Source organism: Oreochromis niloticus, linkage group LG20 (assembly GCF_001858045.2).
Source record: "Oreochromis niloticus isolate F11D_XX linkage group LG20, O_niloticus_UMD_NMBU, whole genome shotgun sequence".
In the NCBI taxonomy this organism is placed as follows: Eukaryota; Metazoa; Chordata; class Actinopteri; order Cichliformes; family Cichlidae; genus Oreochromis; species Oreochromis niloticus.
In genome coordinates this window covers 34,368,299-34,395,407 of record NC_031984.2, presented here as the reverse complement: position 1 = coordinate 34,395,407, position 27,109 = coordinate 34,368,299, and the positions used below count along the sequence as shown (strand labels likewise).

Genomic DNA, 27,109 nt, shown 5'->3' with positions numbered 1-27,109 from the left:
ACCTGTAGACCAAACACCGTGGACACAGCAGCAGTTTTAAAAAAGATTTTAAGATTAATTTTTTTGCTCCTCTCACTCTAGCAGTTCAGCTGTCTCACTCTAGCCCCAACATTCCGTCCCATACACACCCATTATAAACTCTGAAACGGGTGAAAAAACATCATGAAACCTAAACTGGAACTGAAGAAAAAGTATAATAGATATTGAAAAGATAAATACAAGTTGAATAGTTGAATGTCTTGTCTTCGTTTTAAAGTTTGAATGGTGGCTCTATGTCAACGTATGTTGAAGTAGATACAGTTTAAAAATGAGTAAGTTGAAGGAGAATTTGAAGGGTCTCCCCATTGAAATACATGGGAAATTTTTGTTGGAAAAAGTTGAATAAAATTAAAAATATAAATGTTAAAAATGAGAAAAATAGAAGCACACCATTCCAAAAGAAGAGGAATCTAACGGTGTTTGAATGGTTTTTCTAAGTTGAACGGTTTTGAAGGAGATAGTCGGCGAAAAACGTACGGAATAGGAAATAATAATAATAATAAAGATTAGAAGAACAATACTGTGAATGCTTTTACAAGCATTCACACTAATAATAAAGATTACAACAACTATACTGTGAATGCTTTTACAAGCATTCACACTAATAATAAAGATTAGAAGAACAATACTGTGAATGCTTTTACAAGCATTCACACTAATAATAATAATAATACACGGAGCAGATACAATAGGGCCTTCGCACTCTCAGTGCTCGGGCCCTAATAATAATAATAATAATAATAATGATAACAAACAGAGCAGATACAATAGGGCCTTCGCACTCTCAGTGCTCGGGCCCTAAAAATTGTGTCTGACAACCTTACATTGCTATCCTTAGAGCAATGCAGCCCGCATCAATGATAAACAGACTATATTTTCATACAGGATCTCTTAGTTATTGAATCCATATGCATTCAGCATAAGGCCTCATAACTTTTAGCACACTACGTGACATACCTTTAGGTCGACTTTGGTGTTGACAGGCTCTCTTTTGTCCTTCTCACCGCTGTCTGGCTCATAGAGAGGCTCTCCCGGCGCGGGTTGGGGTGTCACAGGCACCTTCACTGCATGATTATTGGCAGTAGAGCCAACACCAAAAAAGTCCAGAATAACCACCCAGGTCTGTAGCGTGATCAAAACGTCCAGGCAATTAAAGTCAACGTCCACACTTCGGCCTACGCTCCCATAATGCGTTCTGAACTCTGGATGGTTCTGGTCAACCAGCTGTACACTGATATGGACAAGTGACTCGTCAAAATCTGGTGGTGGGTTAGGAGAGGGTGTGTGGTGGCTCGGAGAAGGAGGAGGAGTGCTGGGACAGTCCGGGCCCCTCTTGGATTTGCGACTGCTAGATGAAGGGTTGCTGGGATGCCTCTGGTACAGCTGGAAGACATTCTGAGCCTCCTCCATGTGAGCGGGCAGTGACCGAGGCATGACTGGGTACAAAGCATTAGATGCTGACGGACAGCTTTGAGAAAGGTACTCCTTTGGACTAAAGGTGGAAGGTTTGGGAGCTCCGCGAGACACCATCAAATGTTTGTACTTGGACTCGGGATTCTGCTCCAAAAGGTCTTCCATGAGCAGGGAACGAAGAGCCAGCTGGATTTCCAGTAAATGAGGGTGATCCTTGGTAAAGTCTCCCTCCAAATCTTGGAAGCGCAAACTGACTAAGCCCTGGGACCCCTGTGTTAGATCAGCACTGAGATGAACCTGCAATTCTGCCACATGTAAGGTGACTTTTAGCTGAGTGAACGAGGAAGAGTCCATTGTAGGTTTGTTCGACTGTAGAGGCAAAGGAGATGAAAGTGACATGTGAGAGAAGCTGAAATGGGGAGGGTCCCTTGCAAACATTCCTCCCTGGGGGTCGGGAAAGCGGTGAGGTTTGGTGCAGGAAGGTGTTGGTGGTGGGGGTGTGGGCGGCTGGCTCGGTGTAACATGTTGCTCTTCAGTCAGGGACAAATTGTCCAGTGTCTGGAGAACTTGTTCATACACAGGCTTGCACAGGAACACCTGTCACCAGAATGAAATGTTAAAGGAATTAATAACCCAGCAGTAACAGCAGTAAGACTTGCATAGCCATAATATGTTATATCTGACTTCACCTCAAGCAGAAGGTGTTTCAGCTGCATTGGAATAAAGTATTCTCAAAAGGGAATGGTGAAGCCAGTCAAGCTAGTCTTGGTATAACCATATGATGTTGTGAAAAGCCAAAATTATTAAAATAATAGAGTCAGTTTAAAATTTGTATCTTTAAAATCTGGAAAAAAAGAGAGGCAGTTACATCTAAACAAAAACTGTGTTTTTTAAATTATTGCTTTTAATTATGAAAGTCTTACATTTAACTTTTTACAAGTATATTTTAGGAAGATTAATACAAAACACTCTCCACCTTTCCACCTCTGAAAAATATAAATGATGCAGATGTGCCACAAACTGCAGTTCCACGAGCGGCTGGCACCTGAATTCCACTTTTATTTTAAAATGCACAGCTCTACAGCAATGTGTTACAGCCTACAATAAAAAATGTTTTTTGTCTCTATTTATAGTTTTCTCTATATTAAAAACATGCATGGATGGTGAATTTTTTAACTCCTTTGCTTGGGTAATCTGGTGTCTACGACAGAGTATTATGGCCACATTAAGAAAAAAACAAATACAGATCATTTTGAGAATAAAGTTGAAATTCTATTTTGAGAAAAAACTCAAAATGTGGAGATTACAGTTGTTTCTAGGCAAACTTTCACTTTGACTTTAATTTAAAAATGATCAATACTATATTTGTTTCTTATTGTGGTCATAATACTGCTTCATAGATGTCTCACAGCTTTTAGCTTAGGTCTCTGAACTAGACCTTTAGACCTTTTTCTGTGTTGGAGCAACTTGTATATATGATAAATTACATGACTTGCTACATGTTACAGACCAGCTCATAAACTAATGGAGGAAATCAAGGAATCTGTGTTATTTTTGTAATCTTGTTTATAAATTTTGTTTAAATATAGTTTACACTTCTCACACATTAATATTCAGTAACTGTCACATTACTGTTGTTCAGAATTTTTCTTTTATAGAAATACAGGTTTTTCCTACTATAAGCAATTAAAAATGTTCTACTTCATGGTTCTTTGTTCAGTATTGATGTCAAGAACACTTTACAGAAACATCTACTGACAGTAGTTTAAAGAACGAAAGGTAAAGTACAGTTTTGAATTATTGTAAGGACAGCATTTATGTTAAAAAGTTAAATTGGGCCCAGCTCTGTTGTAATACTGATGTGCAAGCACTGTTGTGCTTTCCTTAATGTACTATGTAAAATCACCAGTCTGTGTTTTCAATTTATGTATTTAGAAGTAACCAGTCCTTCATTCATGAATAGTGACTCATATTCAGAATGTATATATAGTTATGTTATATACCTTAACAGGATTAACAAATTTGCCCTCAATTCTCAGTAGTCCTGTGCTCTTGAAGGATTCCTCTGTGGTGAGGAGGGTAAACTGTGCATCTCGATCAACAGGAACTTTCTCCAGGGTGAACTGTATAGTGGTGTCTTTCAGTATATGGAAAGCTAATGAAAGAAAAAATTTATATGAACATACTTGCATTAGCATGGAGAGAATCTGCCATTCGAAATTAAACTATCCTAGAAATTTTAAGCGTGCTCACCTTTTCCCTTATTTAAGGATTCAAAGAAGTCATGACGTGTGAACTGTGGTCCATCCTGAGTGTTGCTCCTGTCGTGAGTTGGTGACACGCTGCCAGCATTAACCCCTTTGCCTAGCCTCTTCACAACTAAATTAGTCATTTTGAGTGAATAGAGGCAAATGTCCTTCACCAACACCTGCAACCTTTCTTCTTCTGAGTCTTGTCCAGCAACAAAATTCTGGATTGTTATGCTTCCCAGGTGACCAACCAAGAGTTCCGGGTGACCAGGTTTACGGGGAATGGACACAACTGGTGATTCAATGCTAATGTTCAGGGTCAGTTTTACTAAGAATGTATCTAAAGTGGATTCAGGTTCCTCCATGGGAACGTCCTCTTCATCCTCAAACGGATAGACCCAGCTCTGACTCAAAGATCGAATTTTCCGTGACGGCGTCTCAAAGAGTGACACCATCCCACTATACTCTGCTGTTTTGTTGGCTAGAACTGTTGACACTTTCGTGGCAGCTCTTTTCAACATGGAGCGGAAATTGTCTTCTACTTCATTGGCTGAGAGACTGAGTTCCTTTAAGAACTTAGCTGAGTGGTTGTAGTGCAATGATGCCATTTGAAGTTTCAAAGAACACTCTCCTTGGGATTTCTCCATAAGGTGGAAATTCAAAGCTTCTGCAGGAGAACGTTCTCGTGTGTCGGGGAGGAATGTTAATCCATCAAGACTTGGGGAGCAGTCTTCAACACTACCAATGCTGACCACAAACTGGCTTCGGCCTCCCTCCTGGGTTAGGTCCACCAGCTGCATGCATCCAAGTGAACCGTTAATGTCCAACCGGCTACCCATGGACACATTGACCTTGGTACCAGTAATGCTGGCAGTGGCAATCTTCAAACCTTTCTTCTCAGTGCCTAAAACAGTGCTGGTAGACTCTGTACGGAGGAGAAGCAGGTTGAGGCGATGGATCTCCACGGTCAGTTCTTTGTTCTGGTCATAGGTGGACTGATATATCCCATCCTGTTCCTCACCACAGTCCTGTTCTGTATGTTGTTGTGCTTTATCGTGTTGCACTGGTGACGTCCAGGTGCCTTCTTCTTTGGGGAAAGACTTCTGCAGGAACTTGAGCAGTTCTACCATAGTCTCAGGGTTGAGAATGATATCCAGGTTATTGACCTGCATGCTTGTAACCTGAAGGGAGCTTTCCAAATTCATGGAGGGGCAGTCTGAGCTGACAAACTGGTACTCAAGCTTAATCAGGGCTTCTTGGTCTTTGAAAAGGGAACTGAAGGGGGAGAGTCCATCTGAGGGCAGGTGAGAAGACTGCTCAGTACAGCTTTGCTGATGTGGAGGAGAACTGCCATTAGCTGAAACAGGAGATGATGGCTGGCTTTCTCTTAGGCTGCCTGTGGGTATGTCAAAACTGAGATGCTTATGAGAAGCAACAAGGAGGTCAAAGTCTGAGCCGTAAGTTTGTAGGGTGTCCACCAGCAGAAGACCATGGACAGTTAGAGCAACTTCTGCATCATATGGTCGCTTGACAAAATGAGCATTTGTGCCAAACACTTTAAGAACAGATATGTACCGCCCATCACTCTCTACACCAAGCTGCATGTAGTTAATGTTGAATTCAGCTAACAGTAGACGGGATTCCACCAAGACTTCACGTGTATGCTGCTCCAATGTCATCACGCTCTGAGTCAGATTTTTGGCTGAACCCTGCAGCTTCCATGAGCTCTCTTCTCTTTGAAATATCTTTTCATGGCGGAGGGTAAGAGGATCAGAAGGTCTGAGAGTCTGACTCTTCTCTTGGCCTTTGTTTCCTTCATTTACAGCTGGACTGTTTAGTCTAGCCAGACAACTCCTAAGAGCAGTCATCTTCTCAAGGTTCATATGGATCTTGAGGTCTGGTAGGGTTCCTGACAGCACAGCACCGGGGAGCTGGGGGTCAGATGTGTAGCGCAGTCTCTGCTCAAGCTGCAAGAGGACATTGAATTTCTCCACCACGTGTGTAGGCCCTACCTCACTCTCCTGAAGATGTTTCCAGTTGTCTTTATAGCGACCGACCATTATCTGGAGGTCTTTGAAGGATAAGGAGTATTTTTCATAAAGCTTTTGTCTATAGGCCTGAGTACCTTCCAGAGACCTGAAGCTTGTAAACTCAGGGTATTTCACCTGTGCTTTCAAAGGCACATCGAGTTCAGGTGGGGGAGATTCTGGTGGGGTTGCAAGAGGAGTCTGGTACTCATCATCACTTATGTTTTCTCTTTCTGGCTGAGTAGCCATTGAGTTGGACTTATTGTCATCTTGAAAAACAATGGATACAATAGCAGGGGTAAGTGAGATATCACTGTTAAGCATCTAACAGTGGGAAAAAGAACAAAGACACTGAGGCATATTAGTGAAACAGCTGATTTACCTTGAGAGTTTGTCAGCAGAATCCTGCCTAAATCAACAACAACAAGCATTGGGTCTCCTGACTGGAAGTCATCAGGAAAAATCACCTGGGGTGCAGAGATGTCCAATTTCATGGTCCAGCGCTTACTGTTCTCCTACGAATCAGACACCAGTCAGATTTAATGGTGATTTAACTATTTCATACCACCATGAGCAACATGAGGCAATTGTTGTTGTGATTTGGCACTATATAAATAAAACTGAATTGACCTGAAAAATGTAATTGAATTCAGAGAATGTTTCTTACAATGAACTCTCCCACAAGCAGCTGATCGATGGTTTGTCGGATTTCTGCCTTGGTCTGCATTTTCAGCTTGTTGTACTGCCTCCTTGCAGCTTCTGCCACTCTCAGCTCCAGTTCTGACTGATACCCAAAACCTGGGTATGAAAGAAATGTATTTAAACAGTAAACATTTTTTAAACAGTCTCAATCAGTCAACTCTGCTTGTAATTGTGTATCACATGACCACTCACTTACAGAACATATTTTTGGTCTCAGTGCTTGCAAAAAAATGCTACAGAGGAAAACCAGCAAGGTATAAAATCCACTTTAAATATACTTACCCGAGGTGTGAATTCTTCCCTTATAAAAGAATTCGATCACTTCTTTTATAGCTTGTGGGTTGTAGATTATGTTCAGTGGACTAGTGTTTACTTCCAGTCTTCTCTCAAACTTGCACCTCACAGGGTTACGCTCGTAAATCATCTCAAACACTGGGCATGATACGCATTCCGCATTGCATCCTGACAGAAACATAACAAACAAAGTGTTTTCAAGTGTGTTATGTTAAAAAAGGAAATAGTCACTGAAATCTGGTAGTATGCAATAAAAGCATAACTCCCCGTATAATGGATTACACAGCATTGGGTAATAAGTTTCATCACAGCAGGTGTCTTTCTGAAAATGCTGCAACTAAGTTTAAGAATACAATTCCTCTACTGTTATTTTCTTCAGTGCCATGTGCCAACACAGAACAGAACAGCAACCTGAACTCTGCTCTAACATGTAGGTGGATTATCTCAGCTTTACATCTTCACTGCATACGGCTCTGGATACTGTGGCTCCTCTGTAGAGGAGAACAACCCTAGGTTTCTCTCTGCACGGTAGCCACGCTCACAAAAAAGTCAGAGCTCTGTTGAACCAATCAATCCTTTAAATCTTAACTAGCAACCTTAAATAGTAATGGCTTTAGGAATTTATCCACAAACAAAATTTTGCTCTTTAGAGAAAAAGTTATGAGTAACCATCTCACAGACATAACATTCAATTCAGTTCAATTTTATTTATATGGCACCAAATCACAACAACAGTCGCCTTGAGGTGCTTTATATTGTAATTTAAAGACATTAGTTACATTAATACAAAGAAAACAGAGAGAGACCCCCTATAAGCAAATGCTTTGGTGACAGTGAGAAGGAAAATCTCCCTTTTAACAGGAAGAAACCTCCAGCAGAACCACCCTCCGGGAGGGGCGGCCATCTACCATGATCGGTTGGGACGAGAGAAGAAAGACAGGACAAAGACACACTCTGGAAGAGAGCCAGAGATTAATAATAATTAATGCAGAGTGGTGTATAAACACAGTGAGTGAAAAAGGTGAATGAAGAAGAAACACTCAATGCATTGTGGGAATCACCCAGCATTTATTTATTCCCTCGGGATAAATAAAATATCATCCATCAATCAATCAATCAATCAATCAATCATCCTAGACCTATTGCAGTGTAACTAAGAGGGGATTCAGGGTCACTTGATCCAGTTCTAACTATACACTTTATCAAAGTAGAAGGCAGATATGATTCAAACCACTATAGCACAGTTCCTGTAATACCTACAGCATGCTCTAATCGCTGTAATAAAATATTATGGTGAACTGTATCAAACGCTGCACTGAGGTCGATGAATCCACACCCAGAAACCATATTCTGTGCTGAAACCTGACTGAAACTCTTCAAATAAACCATTCCTCTGCAGATGATCGGGAAGGTTGGAGATTGGAATGTAATTAGCTAAGAGAGAAGGGTCAAGTGATGGGTTTTTAGTAACAGTTTAAATACTGCCAGCTTGAAGATCTTTGGTACATTTGGTACACAGCAGATTAATCGAAATAGGTTGATCATATTTAAGATTGAAACATTAATTAATAGTAGGACTTCTAGGAAGAAGACTGCAAAAGACAAAGTTCATGAAGTCATTACTAGTTAAGGTTAAAGGAATGCTTGGCACAACAGAGCTTTGACTTTTTGTCAGCCTGGCTACAGTGCTGAAGAGAAACCTAGGGTTGCTTTTATCTCTTCAATTAGTGATGAAAAGTAAGATGCTCTGGCTCTACAAAGGGCTTTTTTAATAAAAGCAGCAAACTATTTTTCCAGACAAAATGATGAGATGGTCTAAATTAATCCACTGGCAGGGCACAAATATCGACACACTGAAATCTTCCGCCAACCATTTGTGCACAATTTAATACGCACCCAAGCCACAAGCTCAACAAACCAATTATTTTATTCTGTTTCCATAAAACTTTACTTCATAACTGTAATTCATCATTAACATTAACACAAAACAAAAACCTTACCAGAAGTAGTGCTGGACTGGCTCGATGACTGGTTAGCAGCAACAACAACGTTCCCCTATAACATGTAACAGCAAAATATATTAACTGTGTGTTTGAGGAACTGCAATTCACTTTTTCAATATTTTTATGTGATGCTCTGCCATCACTGCTTACCGTTTTGGGCGACACCAGGACAGGAAAGATAGTGCCCTGAGTGGTCAAGTCTCGAAGGAACAAACTTCCCAGCTTTACAGACAATAAGGAGGACTCTGAGCGAGGGAGAGACTCCACCATCACTTTCACCCCTGTGGAAACAGTTATAGTCATTTGGATTTTGACAGACGTGCACAGGTTTTGAGTTTACTACATTTTCCCACCAGTCTATGGGAAAAATAGCTGTAGGTAGATTAAACTTATAATAGATTGTGAACATCAGTCCCTTGTTGGAACAAAGACTTTGATCGCATCAGTTATGTGACTCTTAACTGGCTGGTTTCTTATGTCTCTAACAGGTCCTTATCTGTAAGGCTAGGACATGAATATTTTACGTGACATCATCCATCTCAACTAGAATATTTCTATTCTAGAGGGGGGTACCCTGTTCACCCAGGGTACCCCCCTCTCTTGATAATCAATGCAGACTGTATTTAACTATGTTTCCATCCTGCAGGTGAATGAAGACACAAAACAAATGAACAAACATGCTACAGTTTATCAGAGCTGCTGGGTCCATTTAGGGTTGATTAACTGCCCGAGTGGGAGAAGTTGAAAAATTATCTGAATTTTTTGTCTTTCAACTGCTGCTGTGGCCACAGTTTTCACTCTACAGTCGTCATTTTACCCTCACAACAAAGCCACCATTGTTCTCTTTCTATCCAGTGTTACCATCGTTGAAAGAGTATTAATGGTTCTCTAATAAATCTAACCAAAGTACAGCCTCCTCAATCCAACTCTTCCACACACAGCAGATTAGATGTGCAAATATTCTGGTTTTTCATTTGAGATGCTTGAGTTTAGACATTTAAAAAGACACAATTCCTGCTTTGATATACCAGAGAATTCCAGCTGTATGACTCCACTCTCATGCAGCGTGTCTCCACACTTGTCCTGGTGGAAGAGGGTGACTCCACCCTTCTCCAGTAAGAAGTCCAACCGGGCAAACAGATGATCTCGCCTGGTGAACGTGTTCAAAGTGTGAGAGTCCTCCAAGGGGTCAAACAATTCTTCTGTTTCTGCTGGAAAAATATTAAATGTTTACATTATTTCAAACAGAAGATTGCTTCACAAGAAATGTCTACACTACCACAACTAGAGTTTACAAATAGACGAAAAATAGATGTAAAACTGTTTGCAGCTGGCATTTGTGAAAGGTACAACCATCGCCTAGCTCACCAAGAATATTCCAAGAGGATGGACTTTGCAGGAGTTCTTGTGGCCTATCTGGATCCTGGGACTCTCCATACCAGCCCCCCCAGCCTGGGAACCACGATTGTAGGTACTGGATCATTCCTGAACTCCCGCTCTTTGGAACAGATGTTGTAGATGAACACGTCTGGGGCTCACTGCTGGGCTCACGTGCATTCTGAAAGAGGTAACACAGAAATAAGATGACATTCACAAAGATCAATGACCGTCTGAGGAGTGATGGCTGCATTTTTTGTAGGCTGACTTGTTTAAGGGTGGTGGTGATTAATGACAACACAATATCTGAAAGGCATTTACCTAAGGCTGGGAAATGACACAATGCGTTTTTTGTTTACAATTTAAAAAACCTGAGAATACCTCTGCAATTACTTCCTGCTTTCGAAACCACTCATGGACAACTTCTCTGAGAATCTGCAGCTCTTCAAATGTCTGCTCATCCTCAACCCGCTCCAGCTCACTCTAGATGAAAAAGTCCAAGGAAATATTCTCAAAAGAATATAATCTTGAAAGATCAGTACAGTACAAATTAACTGCCTTCCTATCCATGCACTTGGACAGACAACAAGACTAAACCAAAGAAGATAATGAGGTTAGTGTATTCACACACTTTTCATGCCATCACTGTTCAGCTAAGCAAGATTTTATACAAAAATAATTTTCTTATCTATAGAAAATGGTACAGATGTGGGCAATAGGAATATCTGAGTAAGGGATCTAGCCATCATTTAAAAAAAAAACTCAACCCTGTGTACTTTTGGTATTTTTTATTAGGATTAGATTTTTTCTTTTTTATATTAGCAACATGTTATACTAAATATGTATTATTCATCTCATCTTTCTCTTACTGAAGTACCTCTTCCTGAGGACTCAGGACTCCTTTGAGCCTTCTGAAGTAGAGGCTGGTGTAGGTTAGGGAGTCCCGGGCGCGCTGCAGGGCAAAGTCCCAACTGCCTCGCCGCCGTTGCTCTTTTATGTCACTCAGGTTGGCTTGGATGGCAAACATCCACCACTGTCGGCAGCTGCATGATTTCAAAGGTTTATTAAACAACAACCCGAGTATTAAAATACAGTACAGCATGTTATCAAGTCTACTGGTAAAGGAAAAAACAGACATCATTTTGACCCCACAGAAATTAATGTAGAATCACTGCATCGCCACACTGGATTGCCTAGCAACATAATTATTTACACACATTTTGACATGTAGGCTGCTATAACAGCCAGCGCAAGCTAGATGTGACTGATAAATAAATCTATAGGGAGCTATGGTTGGATAAGAGATAAATAATTGCTGCAGGGCTGAGGATGGGATTTCTTGAACCGGAGCAAATCGGGGAGAATGTGAGTGAAGACTTGGGTTACTGACTGTTCTGAGCAGCGGGGTAACGTAGCTGAACTCTTTAGAGAGAGAGACTTTAGAGTGTGGAAAACTAATCCAAGCAAATAAAGAGGAAACTCCATGGTCAAATAATTTCAAGTCTGAGCAGCAGAGCTGAGGAGAGGGAGCTGCAGACTGAGGCGGAGCAGAGTGGATGCTGGATCAGAGGCTGCAAGTTTGGTGATCGGAGGCAGATGCGGACAAATCGTATTTGTGTGTGTCTGCATGTAACTAGAGACCAGGCAAATACACAGTAAACCACAGGTGAAGAAAAGCACTTGTAGGCATTCGCGTGCTGTGGGGGCAAATTTGATTTGCGTGTACACCTTGAAGATATACCTTCAAATCAAGATATCAAGGATCACACCTATGTTTTATCATCAAAGAAAGTGTCCTTTACCAAAGAAGAAAAACATGAAAGAAAGGGACATCGGGACCAGCATAGGGATAAAGTAATCCAATTACAAAGGTTCACGTTTTTGTCATTTCCTATTCGCAAATATCATCTTTTTAAGAGAAAGTAATAGTTTATAACTCAGAAACTAAAATGACTTTGGTCATAGTCGCCAGTGTTATGGAGTTCAATCAAGAGAGGTAAGAAAATGGAATTCAGTTGACTACAGTCTGCAATCTACTGACATCCAGCAGTGAGATCTTTCACACTGTACCTTTAAGTGTAAACTTACTTTCCTGAAATAGGTACTTTCGGTCTCCACTTTCTGTAAAACATCTCTCTTTCCCTGCGATCCAGCTCTTTAAGGAAGGCCATGATCTGCTGGTACTGCACCTAAGAGGCAAGACACACAGACAACAAACATCATCCAAAATTCTAGCCTTGGTCCATATTAAACACTTTTTGAGTGGGAAAGCTCTAGATTAGCTTCAGTTCCTAAGCATGGAAAATTCATACATCCATTTTCTAGCGGTGATCAGAGGTCGGGTTGTGGGTCAAGTAGCCTGAGCAAAGAAGCCCAGACTTCCCTCACCTAGTCCACCTCTTCCAGTTCATCCAGTGGGACACTGAGACGTCCCCAAGCCAGCCAAGAAATGTAATCTCTGGGGCCTCCTCCCAGTAGGACATGCCCGGAATACCTCACCTACGCGCCCTCCAGTAGGTACCCTAGTCAGACGCCTGCGAACTACCTCAACTGGCTCGTTTCGAGGTGGAGGAGCAGCGGCTCTACTCTAAGGAAGAACCCAGCTACCCAGAAGCTAATCTCTGCCGCTTGTATCCATGATCTCATAGCTACTCATAGCTTGGGACCATAGGTGAGGAATCCAGATTGACCAGTTGCTCAGAATCAGAATCAGAAAGACTTTATTTATCCCCAAGGGGCAATTAACATACAACAGAGCAGCATGACGTTGAAGATAAGGACAGGGCATAAACAGGCAATAAGAGTGAGATAATAAATACACAGAATATACAGTATATACACAGTTTTAAAAATTACACAACTCTTTTATGATCAGTTGTTTCCTCACCAGAACAGATCTGTACAGCCCTAATCCATCTGTCAATCTCACGCTTTGCTCTCTCTTCACTAGCGAACAAGACCCCGATACCTCCTTCACCTGGGGTTCCAACTTGTCCTTGACCCGTTTCCAGCTGAGAGCCATGGTTTCAGACTTAGAGGTGCTGATTCTCATCCCCACCAATTCAAGATCAGCCTCAAATCGCTCCACTGAAAGCTGGAGGTCACTACCTGGCTAAGCCTAGATTTTCTGTCTATAAAAACTATGAAAGAATCAGTGACAAAGGGCAGCCCTAGATGATCCCCCTAGTTCAAGCACATCCTCTGGTCCCTCTTCTTAAACAGGGGGAACCACCTACCCAGTATGCCAATCCAGAGGTACCACCCAAGACAACACTGCAGAGACGTGTCAGCCAGGACAGCCCTACAACATCCAGAGCCTTGAGGAACTTGTAGGGCAAATCTTATCCATCCCAGGGGGCCACTGTACAGTTGTTTACCTACATCAGTTATCTCAGCCCCAGTTATGGCCAGACACTGCTTCAATTATACATGCCCACAGCATGACTGTGGGATTATGGAGACCCTCAAATTCTTCTTTGGGGATACGAAATACTCACATATGTAATATTACAGAAACAGTTGTCACTGTTGACAAAGAGGACGTTAGATTTTGATACAGACCTGTGAAAGGCGTAAAGACATAGACTCCAGCTGAACCTGGCCTTCGATTCGTGGGGTGTGTCGGGACCTCAAAGGCTCCTTGGAAGTGTTTCTTCGGAGCAGCACAGATGCGCACACCGGCTCAAAGATGTACTGATGGTCACGGCTTTGCATACACTGGCTCATGGCATCCTGTTAGTTAAAAAAACAATTAGCCTACTCATATGGTGTATCTCTTTTGAGCAGATTTTACTTTTGATCTAGCTTTGTATAATCACAGATCATAGTCCAAGAGGATTTCTAACTGGTGGACTATACCCAGAGAGCTGACAAAATAAAATAAAATCCTGAACCCTCGATCCTCACGGTATAACAATCAGGTGGACCTGTGATGCTGTGAGCGTCATCTCACAAACACAGTTTGGGTCCATGCAGGACTATGGTCATCAGAATAATCGTCTTCTGAATGTGTTGTAATGCTATGGAAATCATAGTTATTTGATGCAACCCAAATACTTTTCATCATCATCAAAACAGCAAATGAGTGAATGTATTTTGGAAGACACTTGTTCATTCTATCAGAGTTTCAGTGAACTGAATTTTAAAGACAAGCCATCCAGGTGGTCTTCAGAACTAAGCTGTAATACTCCAGAGATCTGCCACCAAGTTCACCATATGACTGACCTGGATCTGGTTAATGGGCAGCTTTCCCAGCATTTCACACTCAGTGTCCCAGTAGACACTGAAGTCTTCGATCTCCAACTGCTTTTGTCTGAAAAGCTTCTGGACCTGCAAAAGAAAACCACCACTAACCTCAAATCCAAAGACCAAACCAAGTCCTTAATCAATAAAAGGAGCCGTTTACCCTCTAACCTCTTTTGTAAATGTGATGCACATCTGATATTAACTGACTGATTTCATTTTAGGCCATGTCTCAGACAGAGCTGACATATTAACAGAGTGATGGCTCTTAATGGAAATGTTTGATAATGCTTCTAATTTTCCACAGAAAAAAATGAAAAGGCACACAGAATCTCTTTTTGTGACACTCCGCTGTTCATCAGTAATACTTATTAACAGTATTTAGTGCTTTCCAGGGCAATTTTGCATTAATGTAACACATAATGTCCAGTACAGCATTAAGGAGGATGACTTGTGATTAGGCATTTCCACAACTAGTTGACTAGCCGACTAGCCGACTAATTGTCACTGTCGTCACTGGTCGGTACCAGACATAATAGTCTTTTAATCTAATAGTTAAAATTTGAATTGATGCCCATTGCTGGTAAATTATTGTCCTAAATATTATGCAGACATCCGCCACGAGATGGCACACTGTTGTTGAGAAACGGCATAAATCTGTTAATCTAGACCTGATGTTTTTGCTAAGCCTATTAGACTGAGATCACGGATACACCTGGAAATTAACTTTCTCCGAAAGGTGGGTGAGGAGTTCAATCATTCAGCAGGGGTTCAGAGTAGAGCCACTACTCATCCTGAATCGAAATAGACAGCTAAGGCTGTCACCTCCCGGGTAAGGTGCTCCGCCCAGGTATGTCCTACCCAGGGGTAGACCCGGGACGAGATGGAGAGATTACATCTATCACCCGGCCTGGGAAAGGCTCGACGTTTCCCTGGATAAGCTGGAGGAGGTGGCGAGAGAGACGTCTGGGCTTTCCTGCTGCCATGCGGCCTAACTTCAGATAAGCGGAAGAAAATAGTTGGATGATTTACTGATTTGTTATTTTAGATTTTAACCTTCATTTTAGTGGTTGTCATGAATTTTGAAACCACATGAATCATAATGCACAGCACAATGCTCCACATTTTTCAGTCGCAATTTAACTGATCACATTTTAGTCATACGAGGTGATAGCTTTTATAGCAACATGTTGGTTTATTTTAATTGTTTTTCTTCTGCTACTTAACTGTGCGGCACCTCGGATCTTGCATTATCAACATTACGCTATGTTTAATGTTGATAATGTGACACATGATTTATTATTAAGAATGTCCTTAATAGTTTAAAACGCCTTTGTTATTAGTTTTTGACATTTTTCATTAAACAGTTCTCAGATGTAACTGAGTAATATAATAATGCAGTCATTATTATTACACATCTCAGTGTGTCTTAGTTTCAGAGTAGTCTCTTAGTCGTATTTTTTTTTTTCCACAGTTACGTGACTAAGAAATTAGTCGCCAGGAACATCCCTATTAGGGCTGGGTATCGTCACCGATTTCTAGAATCGATTCGATTCCGATTCACAAGGTCCCGAATCGATTCGATCCACGATTCGATTCAATTTAATTCGAATCGGGGAAATTTTGCCTCAGACAGTCAGAAATATTATAATTCAGATCATGCATCAGTACATTTCCACATTTTTATATCTATAAAAAGAAAGCTGACACTTGCGAGACTTTATCAAAGGTGTGAGCATCACAGCAGATGCCTTTGTGTCAAAGTAGCTGAAGATAAAACACAGAAAAACGTGAAGGTGATTTTCCTGGCCTGGGATTTTATAAAAATATTCTGCAGTAGATCAAAAACGAAAGAAAACCATTAATCAACATATGAACGTTACCTGATGCTGCTGAAGAGAAGCAGAGCAAAGTTACAGAGGTTTTATTAGAGACACGGCTAAGCGTTTTGCAATTTTGCATAATTTTAAAAAGTTTAAATTTGTTCAGTAGCCTATTGAACAGCAGAAATGAGGTTTTCTTTTCAGAAGTAAGTAAAAGGAAAAAAAAAAACAGCGGCTGACAGCACTGTAAACAACAGTAGACTTGTGCGTAACAAGCAAGCGAATAATGCAGAAAACAGATTTTTAGACGGGAAACTGTTCTTGAAGTACAGAGACAGAGAGAGAGAGAGAGAGAGAGAGAGCTGTGCATGAAGTGTGATTTTTATCGTGGTGGAAGCAAAACAGTAAAAGTCAGAGGGAATTCATGACGATGTTTATGTGAAGCGTAGTTTGGATCTTCTTTTGCTGCTGGTTCGGTCAATATTGTTTGGAGAGAGATAAAACCTACAGCTTCAGAATCTAGCGCAAAAAGGACGTAAACACAAAGTGCGGACCTGCCGAAACACCAGAATCACCAGAAGCCCCGACCGTGTCCGTGCCGTCGGGTGAGAAAGGCGACATCTCACTGATTCTGATCCGTCGGTGGGTCCGTGCTTTGGGTTTACATCTTTGTGCAGACTCCGTGTACCTGGTCTCATTTACAGTTTTAGCTGTTTGGTGGTTGTTGAAATTTTGTGAGGTTTAACCTGAGATTCTGGCATTTCGGGCAAAATAAATTTATATTAAAAATCAATTCAGGATTTTAATGAATCGATATCACGTTATCCCAGCTAGAATCGATTTTAATCGATAAATCAATAATCAAAACCCACCCCTAAACCCTATGTGTAATGACTGCCCATTTCATGAAAGAGGCTGAGAATGATCAGAACAAGAACAATGACATATTAATGCATATCAGTTAAACTTTCTAATGCAAATATATATTTTTATACTGTAAGGTAAAGACCCTACAATAATACAGAGAAAACCCCAAAACCCCAAATGGACTACTGTATCATCTGTTCTCATGAATATAACAAATGATTGGATTTTATGAAATGAACTAACACTTACCAATTCCCTGGAAGGGTTCTGAGCACATATATTGTTGATGCAAACGCCAAAGGAAAAGGGCTTCTCAGGGTTGGAAAAGTCATCCTCAAATCGTAGATGCACATGTTGGATCTTCAGCTAGACATATAAAAAAAACATCATTCAGTCACAGATCAGTCTGTAACTCAAAGGGAGATAATGAGAACTACCTTAGTACCAAAGAGTTAAGCTAACTTTTGAATGAAGTGAACCAGCTGTGTCGTTGTTCATAAATGAAGAAATTCAAAGTCTGCAGTAAATGTGACCCTGAGAGAACTGTGCCTGATGTGTGTATTCTGTGTAGTTTGTAAACCATTTGTTCACATGTCATGTGCTCACAACAGGCCAAAATGACCCTCTGGTCACCGTCCGCTCCTTGTTCAAAAAAAGATCACAAGCTGACTGCATGCACATTTCTATTTTCAGAGACTTTTCAGGAAGATTTCTTTTAAAAGCTGCTTCATGGAAAAAAGGAGGTCATTTATTTATTTATTTTTAACTGCTGAAGACAAACCACAGGAGACCAACAAACAATCCACCACCGCTGAGATCTGCTGTGAGGGGAAAACATAAAAGGACCAAATTCTGTTTATTCGTTGGGCTGTTTGTAATAATTATTCTACCTTTACTTGCTTATGATATAATCTCAACTGGTATCTCATGTCTTACCTCAATATTTTCCACAATTCTGGTGACTAATGAGGCAGTCACAGAGTACCAGTACGACTCTCCTGTCTGTTCACACTCATTCTGAAAGAGCCAAAGACATACGAAAAATACATTAAAGATAACTGTGCTTAGTAGAAAAGCCAGACATCATAAAATCAGTGTCTGAGATAAAAGCGATTCCTGTGAATTCTGGATGGACAGACGGACAGACAACTTGCCATGTCATGAGTTCGTCTGGACATAAGACAGAAAATCATTTTATCACAATCAAAAATAATAGTTAGGTGAGATAACCTTAAATTGTTTAGGCAAGAACTGATGCAGTGGCCTGCATCTACAATTTACAACAGCGTTTTCACTGAGGCAAAGTTTATTAGTAAACAATTAGACAATTACATTGCAAGATGAATGTATTGTTACGTTGTTATTTTCTAATAACCATTTCTGGGAAAAAACAAAACACTCTTGATCTACTTTGAATTTGTCTTCGAGAGCTTTGAGGAGGCGTTTTTTGCGTTCTCTCTCCTCGTCTTTGTCCCTCTCTCCGTCATACTCCTGCAGCTGGGCAGGGCCAACAATCAGGTTGAGCTGGGACATGGAGATGACCCATGGGTCACTGTGAGGCCGGTAGAAAGGGATCTGGAGAGTGATCTTTCCAATGAAGCCTAGTAAAAGAAACAGATTAAGTACTTTTTTAAATACTGCAGATGTTATGTCATGTCTGTAATCATGCATCGTAAGGCTTGAAATGGCTTTTAAACCCCCAACTGAGTAATGACTCAGTAACACAAAAAGAACCCGACACATAAGGCACTGCAGTGCTGTGGGAGTTTATTTTGTTGCACTTTGTTGGCCACAGCTTTTTCCCCTATTTGTGTAGGCCCGACCGGAAGCCATGATTGGACGATGGAGACCAGCAATGCTGGTTAGCCTCCCCTCACACCACCCCTGAACCCACTGCTCCAACCCTCCCCAGCTGAGCCAGAACCCACAACCCACCAAAGACTCCTTACAGCATTTGTGCTTATTCCATTTGACTGCAGCAACACCTTTCAAAAAAAGTGACAACAAAAATTATTCACACTGTGTTGTACAACCTCTTCTTTTACCAAAATGCTGTAATGTTTTGGAACTAAAGAGAGTAATTGCTGCAGTTTTGAATCCAAAAGGTATCATTTGTCATATTTTTGCAGCCACCCTTTAAAGCCTGAATCATGAAATAACTGCAAACATGGAAAAATGGAGACTTAGTGGGGCTGCATTTTGATGCTATGTCATCTTAAATCGGTCATGTGATATGGATTTCCCGGCGTGCCTGTTGTCCCCAGAGGGTTAAAGGAGCTTTACAAGTTACTAGGCATCAAGTCTATTCAAACCAGCGTCTACCATCTGCTGAGGCATTGGTGGAGCAAGTGAATAACACCTTGAAGTTCATGCTTTGTAAGTTCATTCACAGGGACGAATGCAATTAGAACCCTGGTTAGACTCTCCCCAGGCCTCCCCAGGCTTTTCTCCCTTTGAGTTACTGTTTGGAAGGAAGCCGCTCGGGGTGTTGGATCTGGTTAAAGAAAACTGGGCGGAAGGTCCAAGCCCACCTAAGAACAAAATTCAATAGGTTCTGGACCTAAGAGCAGAACTTCACAGATTGGGGAGGTTATCTCAGGAAAATCTGCACCAGGGTCAGGAATGTCAGCTCAGACAATTTTCACTCATTGCTCCCTTCATCCAGCTCAAAGTTACTCGCCAAGTGGCAATGGCCCTTCGTTGTGATACAGCCAGTAGGGGATGTTCACTATGCAGTGGTACGGTTGAATAGGGGGGGTACCACACAAATATATCACCTCAACCTCCTGAAAGAATGGAGAGAGGCTAAATCACCTCTCTGGTGAGCCTGGTTAAAGAGATGGGTTGGGACTGGAAGTGTCTAATTCACGAATTCCATCATTGCCTCATTGTGACAACCATCTCACACAGGCGCAGACAGCAGATGTTCCTGCTGGACTACGCTAGATGGCTTCCCGGCCGGTCAGAGGGTATGTGGCAGGGTAAGGTCTGCAGAACACCCCACTGTTAGAAAGGCAATGATAGAGAAAAACTTGCCCCTGGTACACTGCGCAGAAATACTTTGCCACACACTCCTCGTGCATTTGGCAGGACAATGTTTCTACACGCCCTAACAGAGAAAGTCCTATCAGATAAATAGGAAAAAAACAATTTAAAGCAGAGCCAAAGATATCCACCACAGCCTTAAGCATGTTAGGTAAAGTTTTATGGTAAACAGTATCAACACTGTAGAACAAATACAGAGCAATTCCCTGCATCGAAAGCTATCAAAAAATAACTATAGACCTCCAAAAGTCAAGTGTTGCTTTTGAAAATCCCAATGAAAAAGGTCAAAAATCTGCCATTTGCATAATAAAGATCTGAACTGACTTTCCAACTTTTTAAAACTAATTTGCTAACAAAGGGCAAATTCGAAACAGGCCAACAATTGCCAATAGAGCATGGCATTGCGATTACGTTTCTTTAGTTCTATATGACACTACTTGGACTACAAACACAACACAAAAGGTTTCTGGTACCAAATAAATGTGTGAGGAAATATCGATACAGAGATATATTATATCCACTGCCTCTTTTGATACACTGATGCCCAAAATCAATTGTTTTATAAGAACATGTAGGCACTCTGAAAATATTCTTCAGCCAGTCTGACAAATTAGGGTAACCACTCGTTCGACTGCTGGTGATTGCACTTAGCAAATAAGTGACAAGTAGTTCTGTGTATTCACACAGATACAGATCTGTTTAAACAAAGTAGTTGTCTCTACACTATGTGCAGATATCAGTGAATGTGTTTCACCTGCTTTGACTTCGAATGGTAAGTCAAACTCTCGAAGGGCATCCTTCCTCAGAGGGAGGTTCTCTAACTCCACTGCACCTGAAGAATAACAATAAACAGATAAACACCATGTTTACTAAGGGTGCTGCACACTCCTTTAAAAGTGTCTGAATTCAGACTGATTAATATGACCTTGACAGCTTTTACACCGTCTCTTAATGATTTTCCAAGCACACTGCCTGTTTTAGATGTCCTGACACACTCCCTTTGACCACACATAGTTAACATTATATTAATAATAATAATGATAATAATAATAATAAATTTTAATTGTGAGCGCCTTTCAAGTCACCCAAGGACACTTTACAATAGGAAGACACATAGAATGGCAAAATAAGAACAATAAAACAAAAGCACAAGATAAAATTAACAAACAGTGGATTCACAGTGAATATGCAGATTTGAACAGATGAGTTTTGAGTTGGGATTTAAACTGGGGGAGAGAACCAATGTTTCTTATTTCTGGGGGTAGGCAGTTCCACAACCTGGGAGCAGAGCAGCTGAAAGCTCTGCTTCCCATGGTGGTGAGGCGGAAGGAAGGTACAGCAAGCTGGATAGAAGAGGAAGATCGAAGTGAACGGGCAGAACAGGTAGTGGTTAACAGGTCAGAAAGGTAAGGAGGAGCGAGGTTATGAATGGCCTTGAAGGTGAGCAGAAGAAGTTTGAATATTATCCGTAATTTCACAGGGAGCCAGTGAAGTTCCTGAAGAACAGGGGTGATGTGCTGGTAGGAGGGGGTTCTGGTGATAATGCGAGCAGCAGAGTTCTGAACCAGTTGAAGCTTATGGAGGGATTGAGCTGCATATCATTAAAACAGCAGCAGATCAAACCACTATTAGTCTACCGGCATAGCAGAGGTGTGCCAATCTTCCACCCCCTGGAATAAATTTTACTTAGAACTAATATCCATAAACTGGTTAAAGTCTGGAGTGGCAGCCATCAAGTACAACAGACTAAGGTGAGAGGAAAATGGACAAAGACAAGAAGAAGAAACAAAAGCAAAAATGAAAGAAGTGAAGTTACTCGTCTGTACAATTTAAGCATGTGTAATTACCTTTCAGAAGAGCAATGGAGAGTTGATCTGTGTTTAGGTTGCTAACATATTTTCCTAGGTATGTGTTCAGCACCCAGGCAACAAGGCCCTCCAACATCCTGATGGCTGGGGGGTGATGAGAACCACCCCGTGGTGGGAGAAAATTGTGATGATGAAAGATTGACCCTCTTGATTGCAGGTCTTACGAGGGAGCCGTTAAATGTCTAATAAACATAGACAATTTTTTTTTAACCATTTGCATTATGTTCCTATAAACCTCCAGTAAATTGCTACAAGTCAGATACAGACAGACGACAGCTTAAAGAAATCAAGCTATAGTGGTTGTGAGAGAGCGCCTGTACTCCAAAATGAAACATTTTGTCTTAATGGGACTGGTTTCATGTGGGATTTCAACTACTCAGTTCACAGGGCACTCACTGAATTGTACGAGAATGAAAATTGTGTGATTCATATGCTATAACTTTCACAATCACCATACCAGTACTATGGGAGATTTTTGCCTGAGGGGTCAGAAAATGGTCTTCAACACCATCATGAAAACATGAAAGTATGGTGTCTGTTGGAGCAATTATGTTTACCCCTCCTGTAAAGATCCGAGGACTGAAGCTACTCTATCAGCATGTGGTGGCTGAACACTTTACTAACACAGGTTTTCCATGAATTGCTCTTTAACTTGTCACCTGTGCAGTGCCCCACTAAGAGACCTGAAATTCGTTTCGTAAACACACATATTTATAAGCAACTGCTGCCGCGTTCATAACCAAAATTAAGAACGTGCTTCTGTACGACTTTCAACACAGAGTTTGTACTGACTCCTCATTAATGCCTCCATTCAACAGCTGGAAACACTGACAAACCAACTGCGGTCTAGTACTTTGAGGTAGTTGTCATGGCATAACGTTAAAATCCGCTTCGCCACAGTTTTGGGGGTGTAGGTTTGCTGTTCTTCAGCCAAATGTAGCAGCCAGGCTGTGATAACCTTCTCTACAAACTGGTATCCTTACAAATCAGCGGTTCTGCAGCTGGTTTCATCACCGAAATAGTCGCGGCAGGCACCAGGTTAAAGCTATTCAATCACGTGTCGTCAGAAACGGCTACTATTAATGAAGCAACGACATATATATGGGATTAGCAGGAATGTTTTGATTTATCCAGTGTTAGTACAGAAGGACTAACTGGAAATTCCTCAACTGGAAAGTCAGTAGTTAGCTAGCATATGCGTGTTACAACAAACATCGGTCAAATGTTACTCTTACGAACAGAAGTGCCACTGACTCACCGCCAAAGACGACAGCTGCCTTATCGATCCATCCTTGAGTTCTTGTCAGTACCAGCCTATTGCCACTGTCAGTCGGTGGCCATGTCATGTCAGAGCACTCAGGACAGGACTTTAGAAACATTTAGTGGGACAGCAACAGCAACCCAAGGTAGTTAAATATGTTCCGGCATTAAGGAAGGGGCACTAGCTAAATAGGGGGAAAAAGTGAAACTGAAAGCGGACTTATTGACCAGCGTTATCCGTCAAAAGAGAGCACCCAAGTCGAGATGGTTGTGGTGACGGATCATAGCAAGGTAGCCAGTATGCTAAATGCTAAATCTAGCATGTCACAGAGATCACAACCCGCTAATCTAATAAGCAACTGATGGCAACACTGTTGAGCTTCTCAGACAAAATAAAAAACCAAACAAAATAAAACCTGTAACTGTCGTATTTCAATACGTTAGAGTTATGTGTCGCTACATTGTAAATAACACACTTCCGAATAATGTTCGAAATATGTCGAACTTCAACATATACTTCCTGTCACATGACAAAAACAATTCTTCCCGTGCGGCGTTGATGAACCAGGGGAAAAAAGAGTGATAGTAATATTTCGTCACGAAACTAATTTGTTAATGATGTACAGCCAAAAAAAAACTCTTGGCGCAGCACACGGTTTTTTTCCCCGTATTTCGTTGATATTAGTTGTCATTTAAAGTGTTGGGGTATAAATAATGTAACCCCTGTATGCTGTCATTAACAAAGGAAAGAGACCATAAACACAACACGAGCACTTCCGGTACTAGGTAAGTTGGCAACACTGGAGTAATACCTGGACTTCCGGTTCATACAAACATTTTTTACAAATAAATAACTGCAAAGTGGGGTGTGCGTAATTATTCAGCCCCCTTTGGTCTGAGTGCAGTCAGTTGCCCATAGACATTGCTTGATGAGTACTAATGACTAAATAGAGTGCACCTGTGTGTAATCTAATGTCAGTACAAATACAGCTGCCCTGTGACGGCCTCAGAGGTTGTCTATTGGGAGCAACAACACCATGAATTCCAAAGAACACACCAGACAGGTCAGGGATAAAGTTATTGAGAAATTTAAAGCAGGCTTAGGCTACAAAAAGATTTCCCAAGCCTTGAACATCCCACGGAGCACTGTTCAAGCGATCATTCACAAATGGAAGGAGTATGGCACAACTGTAAACCTACCAAGACAAGGCCGTCCACCTAAACTCACAGGCTGAACAAGGAGAGCGCTGATCAGAAATGCAGCCAAGAGGCCCATGGTGACTCTGAACGAGCTGCAGAGATCTACAGCCCAGGTGGGGGAATCTGTCCATAGGACAACTATTAGTCGTGCACTGCACAAAGTTGGCCTTTATGGAAGAGTGGCAAGAAGAAAGCCATTGTTAACAGAAAACCATAAGAAGTCCTGTTTGCAGTTTGCCACAAGCCATGTGGGGGACACAGCAAACATGTGGAAGAAGGTGCTCTGGTCAGATGAGACCAAAATGGAACTTTTTGGCCAAAATGCAAAACGCTATGTGTGGCGGAAAACTAACACTGCACATCACTCTGAACACACCATCCCCACTGTCAAATATGGTGGTGGCAGCATCATGCTCTGGGGGTGCTTCTCTTCAGCAGGGACAGGGAAGCTGGTCAGAGTTGATGGGAAGATGGATGGAGCCAAATACAGGGCAATCTTGGAAGAAAACCTCTTGGAGTCTGCAAAAGACTTGAGACTGGGGCGGAGGTTCACCTTCCAGCAGGACAACGACCCTAAACATAAAGCCAGGGCAACAATGGAATGGTTTAAAACAAAACATATCCATGTGTTAGAATGGCCCGGTCAAAGTCCAGATCTAAATCCAATCCAGAATCTGTGGCAAGATCTGAAAACTGCTGTTCACAAACGCTGTCCATCTAATCTGACTGAGCTGGAGCTGTTTTGCAAAGAAGAATGGGCAAGGATTTCAGTCTGTAGATGTGCAAAGCTGGTAGAGACATACCCTAAAAGACTGGCAGCTGTAATTGCAGCAAAAGGTGGTTCTACAAAGTATTGACTCAGGGGGCTGAATAATTACGCGCACCCCACTTTTCAGTTATTTATTTGTAAAAAATGTTTGGAATCATGTATGATTTTGGTTCCACTTCTCACGTGTACACCACTTTGTATTGGTCTTTCACGTGGAATTCCAATAAAATTGATTCATGTTTGTGGCTGTAATGTGATAAAATGTGGGAAAGTTCAAGGGGGCCGAATACTTTTGCAAGCCACTGTATCTTGGATTTGGTCTGCTGCTCTGGCGTTACCCCCACTCACTGTAAAGCCCATTTGTTTCCCCAATCTGATCATAAGTTTATTTCTTTTACTGTAAATACAACAGCCTCCAAAACCTGTACTCCCCGTGACATCACATTTAGGAAAATTAGTAATGTTAACCTTGCTGATCTTTCATCTGCCATTTATGACCATCCATTTATTCACAGCTCCTCATCCCCAGATGAACTTGTTTCTCACTATAACGTCAACTTCCATAACCTTCTTAACATATTTGCTCCACTTAAACACCGAACTGTCTCATTTTCCCGTTCAGCACCATGGTTTACTCTTAACCTGTGCCATCTCAAAGCTAAAGGACTTGTCTGTTCAAGAAAACTGGACTTACCATACAGAAAGAAATGTCCAATGATCATATCTTGTTGTATAAGGACTGCATTGCTTCAGCCAAATCTGCATACTATTCTGGTTTAATCAGTTCCAGTGAAAGTAACTCCAGGTCTCTCTTTTCATTGTTTAGTAAAATTACAAAACCTCCGGACTCATTCCCCTCTCGTATGGAATCTGCTGACTTTTGCAACTCTCTTATATCTTTTTTTCACTCATAAAATCGCTAAAATCCACCAACAACTTAACTCTGTAGGAGCTTCTAACTTTGAAGTAGACTTTCTGTTTTCCTCACTGTCTTCCTCTCAATCATTTTCATACTATTCCCTCCATAGCTGATGTTTGGTTTCCGCCCCAATCATAGTACAGAAACTGCTTTGTTAAGGATTACTAATGACCTTCTGATGGCAGCTGATTCTGGTCTTTTAACCATTCTCATCCTTCTGGATCTTAGTGCGGCATTTGACACAATTTCTCATAATATCCTCCTGAACAGATTAGCATCCATTGGCATTAGTCACACCCCCTTTGCCTGGTTCACCTCATATCGCTCAGACCGCACTCAGTTTATCCAACTTAAATCACACTCTTCAAGTCTCTATCCTGTTTCTGCTGGTGTGCCCCAGGGTTCAGTATTAGGGCCTCTTTTATTCATCATATACATGCTCCCTCTTGGCCAAATATTCCGAAAATATAATATCAATTTTAATTGTTATGCTGATGACACCCAGCTCTACATTTCCTCCAAACCTAATTCGTCCCTTCCACCTACTTCCCTCTCAAACTGTCTTATGGAGATCAGATCTTGGTTCTCCAATTTTCTCAAACTTAACAGTAATAAAACAGAAGTTTTACTCGTTGGCACAGCCTCTACCTTAACCAAATCTCACAGTTTCTCCATTAATATTGAAAATTCCCCCATCCTTCCTTCCCCCCAGGTAAAGAGTTTGGGTGTCATACTTGACACTACGCTGTCATTTCAGTCTCACATTAATTACATGACCCGATCTGCATACTTTCACTTACGTAACATTAACCGACTTCGTCCCTTCCTTACTCCCCATGCTGCTGCCATCCTTGTCCAAAGTCTTATTACTTTCCAGATCGATTATTGCAACTCCCTCCTATTTGGTTTTCCCAATAAGTCCCTCCATAAACTTCAACTTCTTCAGAATTATGCAGCCCGGGTCATAACTCGTACTCCCTTTAGAGACCATATTACCCCAATTCTTCAACAG

General features: G+C 41.3%; 1 protein-coding gene across 3 annotated transcripts in view; it reads right to left on the bottom strand.

Annotated features, from left to right (window-relative positions):
* vps13d (vacuolar protein sorting 13 homolog D) overlaps positions 1–23,749 on the bottom strand; it is a 115,203-nt gene extending 91,454 nt beyond the window's left edge. For 2 of the 3 annotated variants that reach the window (XM_019349808.2, XM_019349810.2), the window contains exons 1-21: positions 23,208–23,748; positions 21,929–22,131; positions 20,836–20,913; positions 18,447–18,637; positions 17,973–18,053; positions 17,286–17,402; positions 14,329–14,433; positions 13,666–13,836; positions 12,193–12,293; positions 10,982–11,147; positions 10,486–10,587; positions 10,096–10,285; positions 9,756–9,938; positions 8,878–9,008; positions 8,725–8,779; positions 6,713–6,892; positions 6,396–6,526; positions 6,111–6,243; positions 3,706–5,997; positions 3,456–3,607; positions 997–2,049 (exon numbers count right to left, since the gene is read on the bottom strand). In XM_019349808.2, the coding sequence (XP_019205353.1) occupies positions 997–2,049; positions 3,456–3,607; positions 3,706–5,997; positions 6,111–6,243; positions 6,396–6,526; positions 6,713–6,892; positions 8,725–8,779; positions 8,878–9,008; positions 9,756–9,938; positions 10,096–10,285; positions 10,486–10,587; positions 10,982–11,147; positions 12,193–12,293; positions 13,666–13,836; positions 14,329–14,433; positions 17,286–17,402; positions 17,973–18,053; positions 18,447–18,637; positions 20,836–20,913; positions 21,929–22,025 (5,709 nt within the window). In that variant the 5' untranslated portion in view covers positions 22,026–22,131; positions 23,208–23,748. Of the gene's footprint in view, positions 1–996; positions 2,050–3,455; positions 3,608–3,705; positions 5,998–6,110; positions 6,244–6,395; positions 6,527–6,712; positions 6,893–8,724; positions 8,780–8,877; positions 9,009–9,755; positions 9,939–10,095; positions 10,286–10,485; positions 10,588–10,981; positions 11,148–12,192; positions 12,294–13,665; positions 13,837–14,328; positions 14,434–17,285; positions 17,403–17,972; positions 18,054–18,446; positions 18,638–20,835; positions 20,914–21,928; positions 22,132–23,207 lie in introns of all 3 variants that reach the window. The other variant, XM_019349809.2, reaches the window with a different exon arrangement.
* Between the last annotated feature and the right edge of the window lie 3,360 nt (positions 23,750–27,109).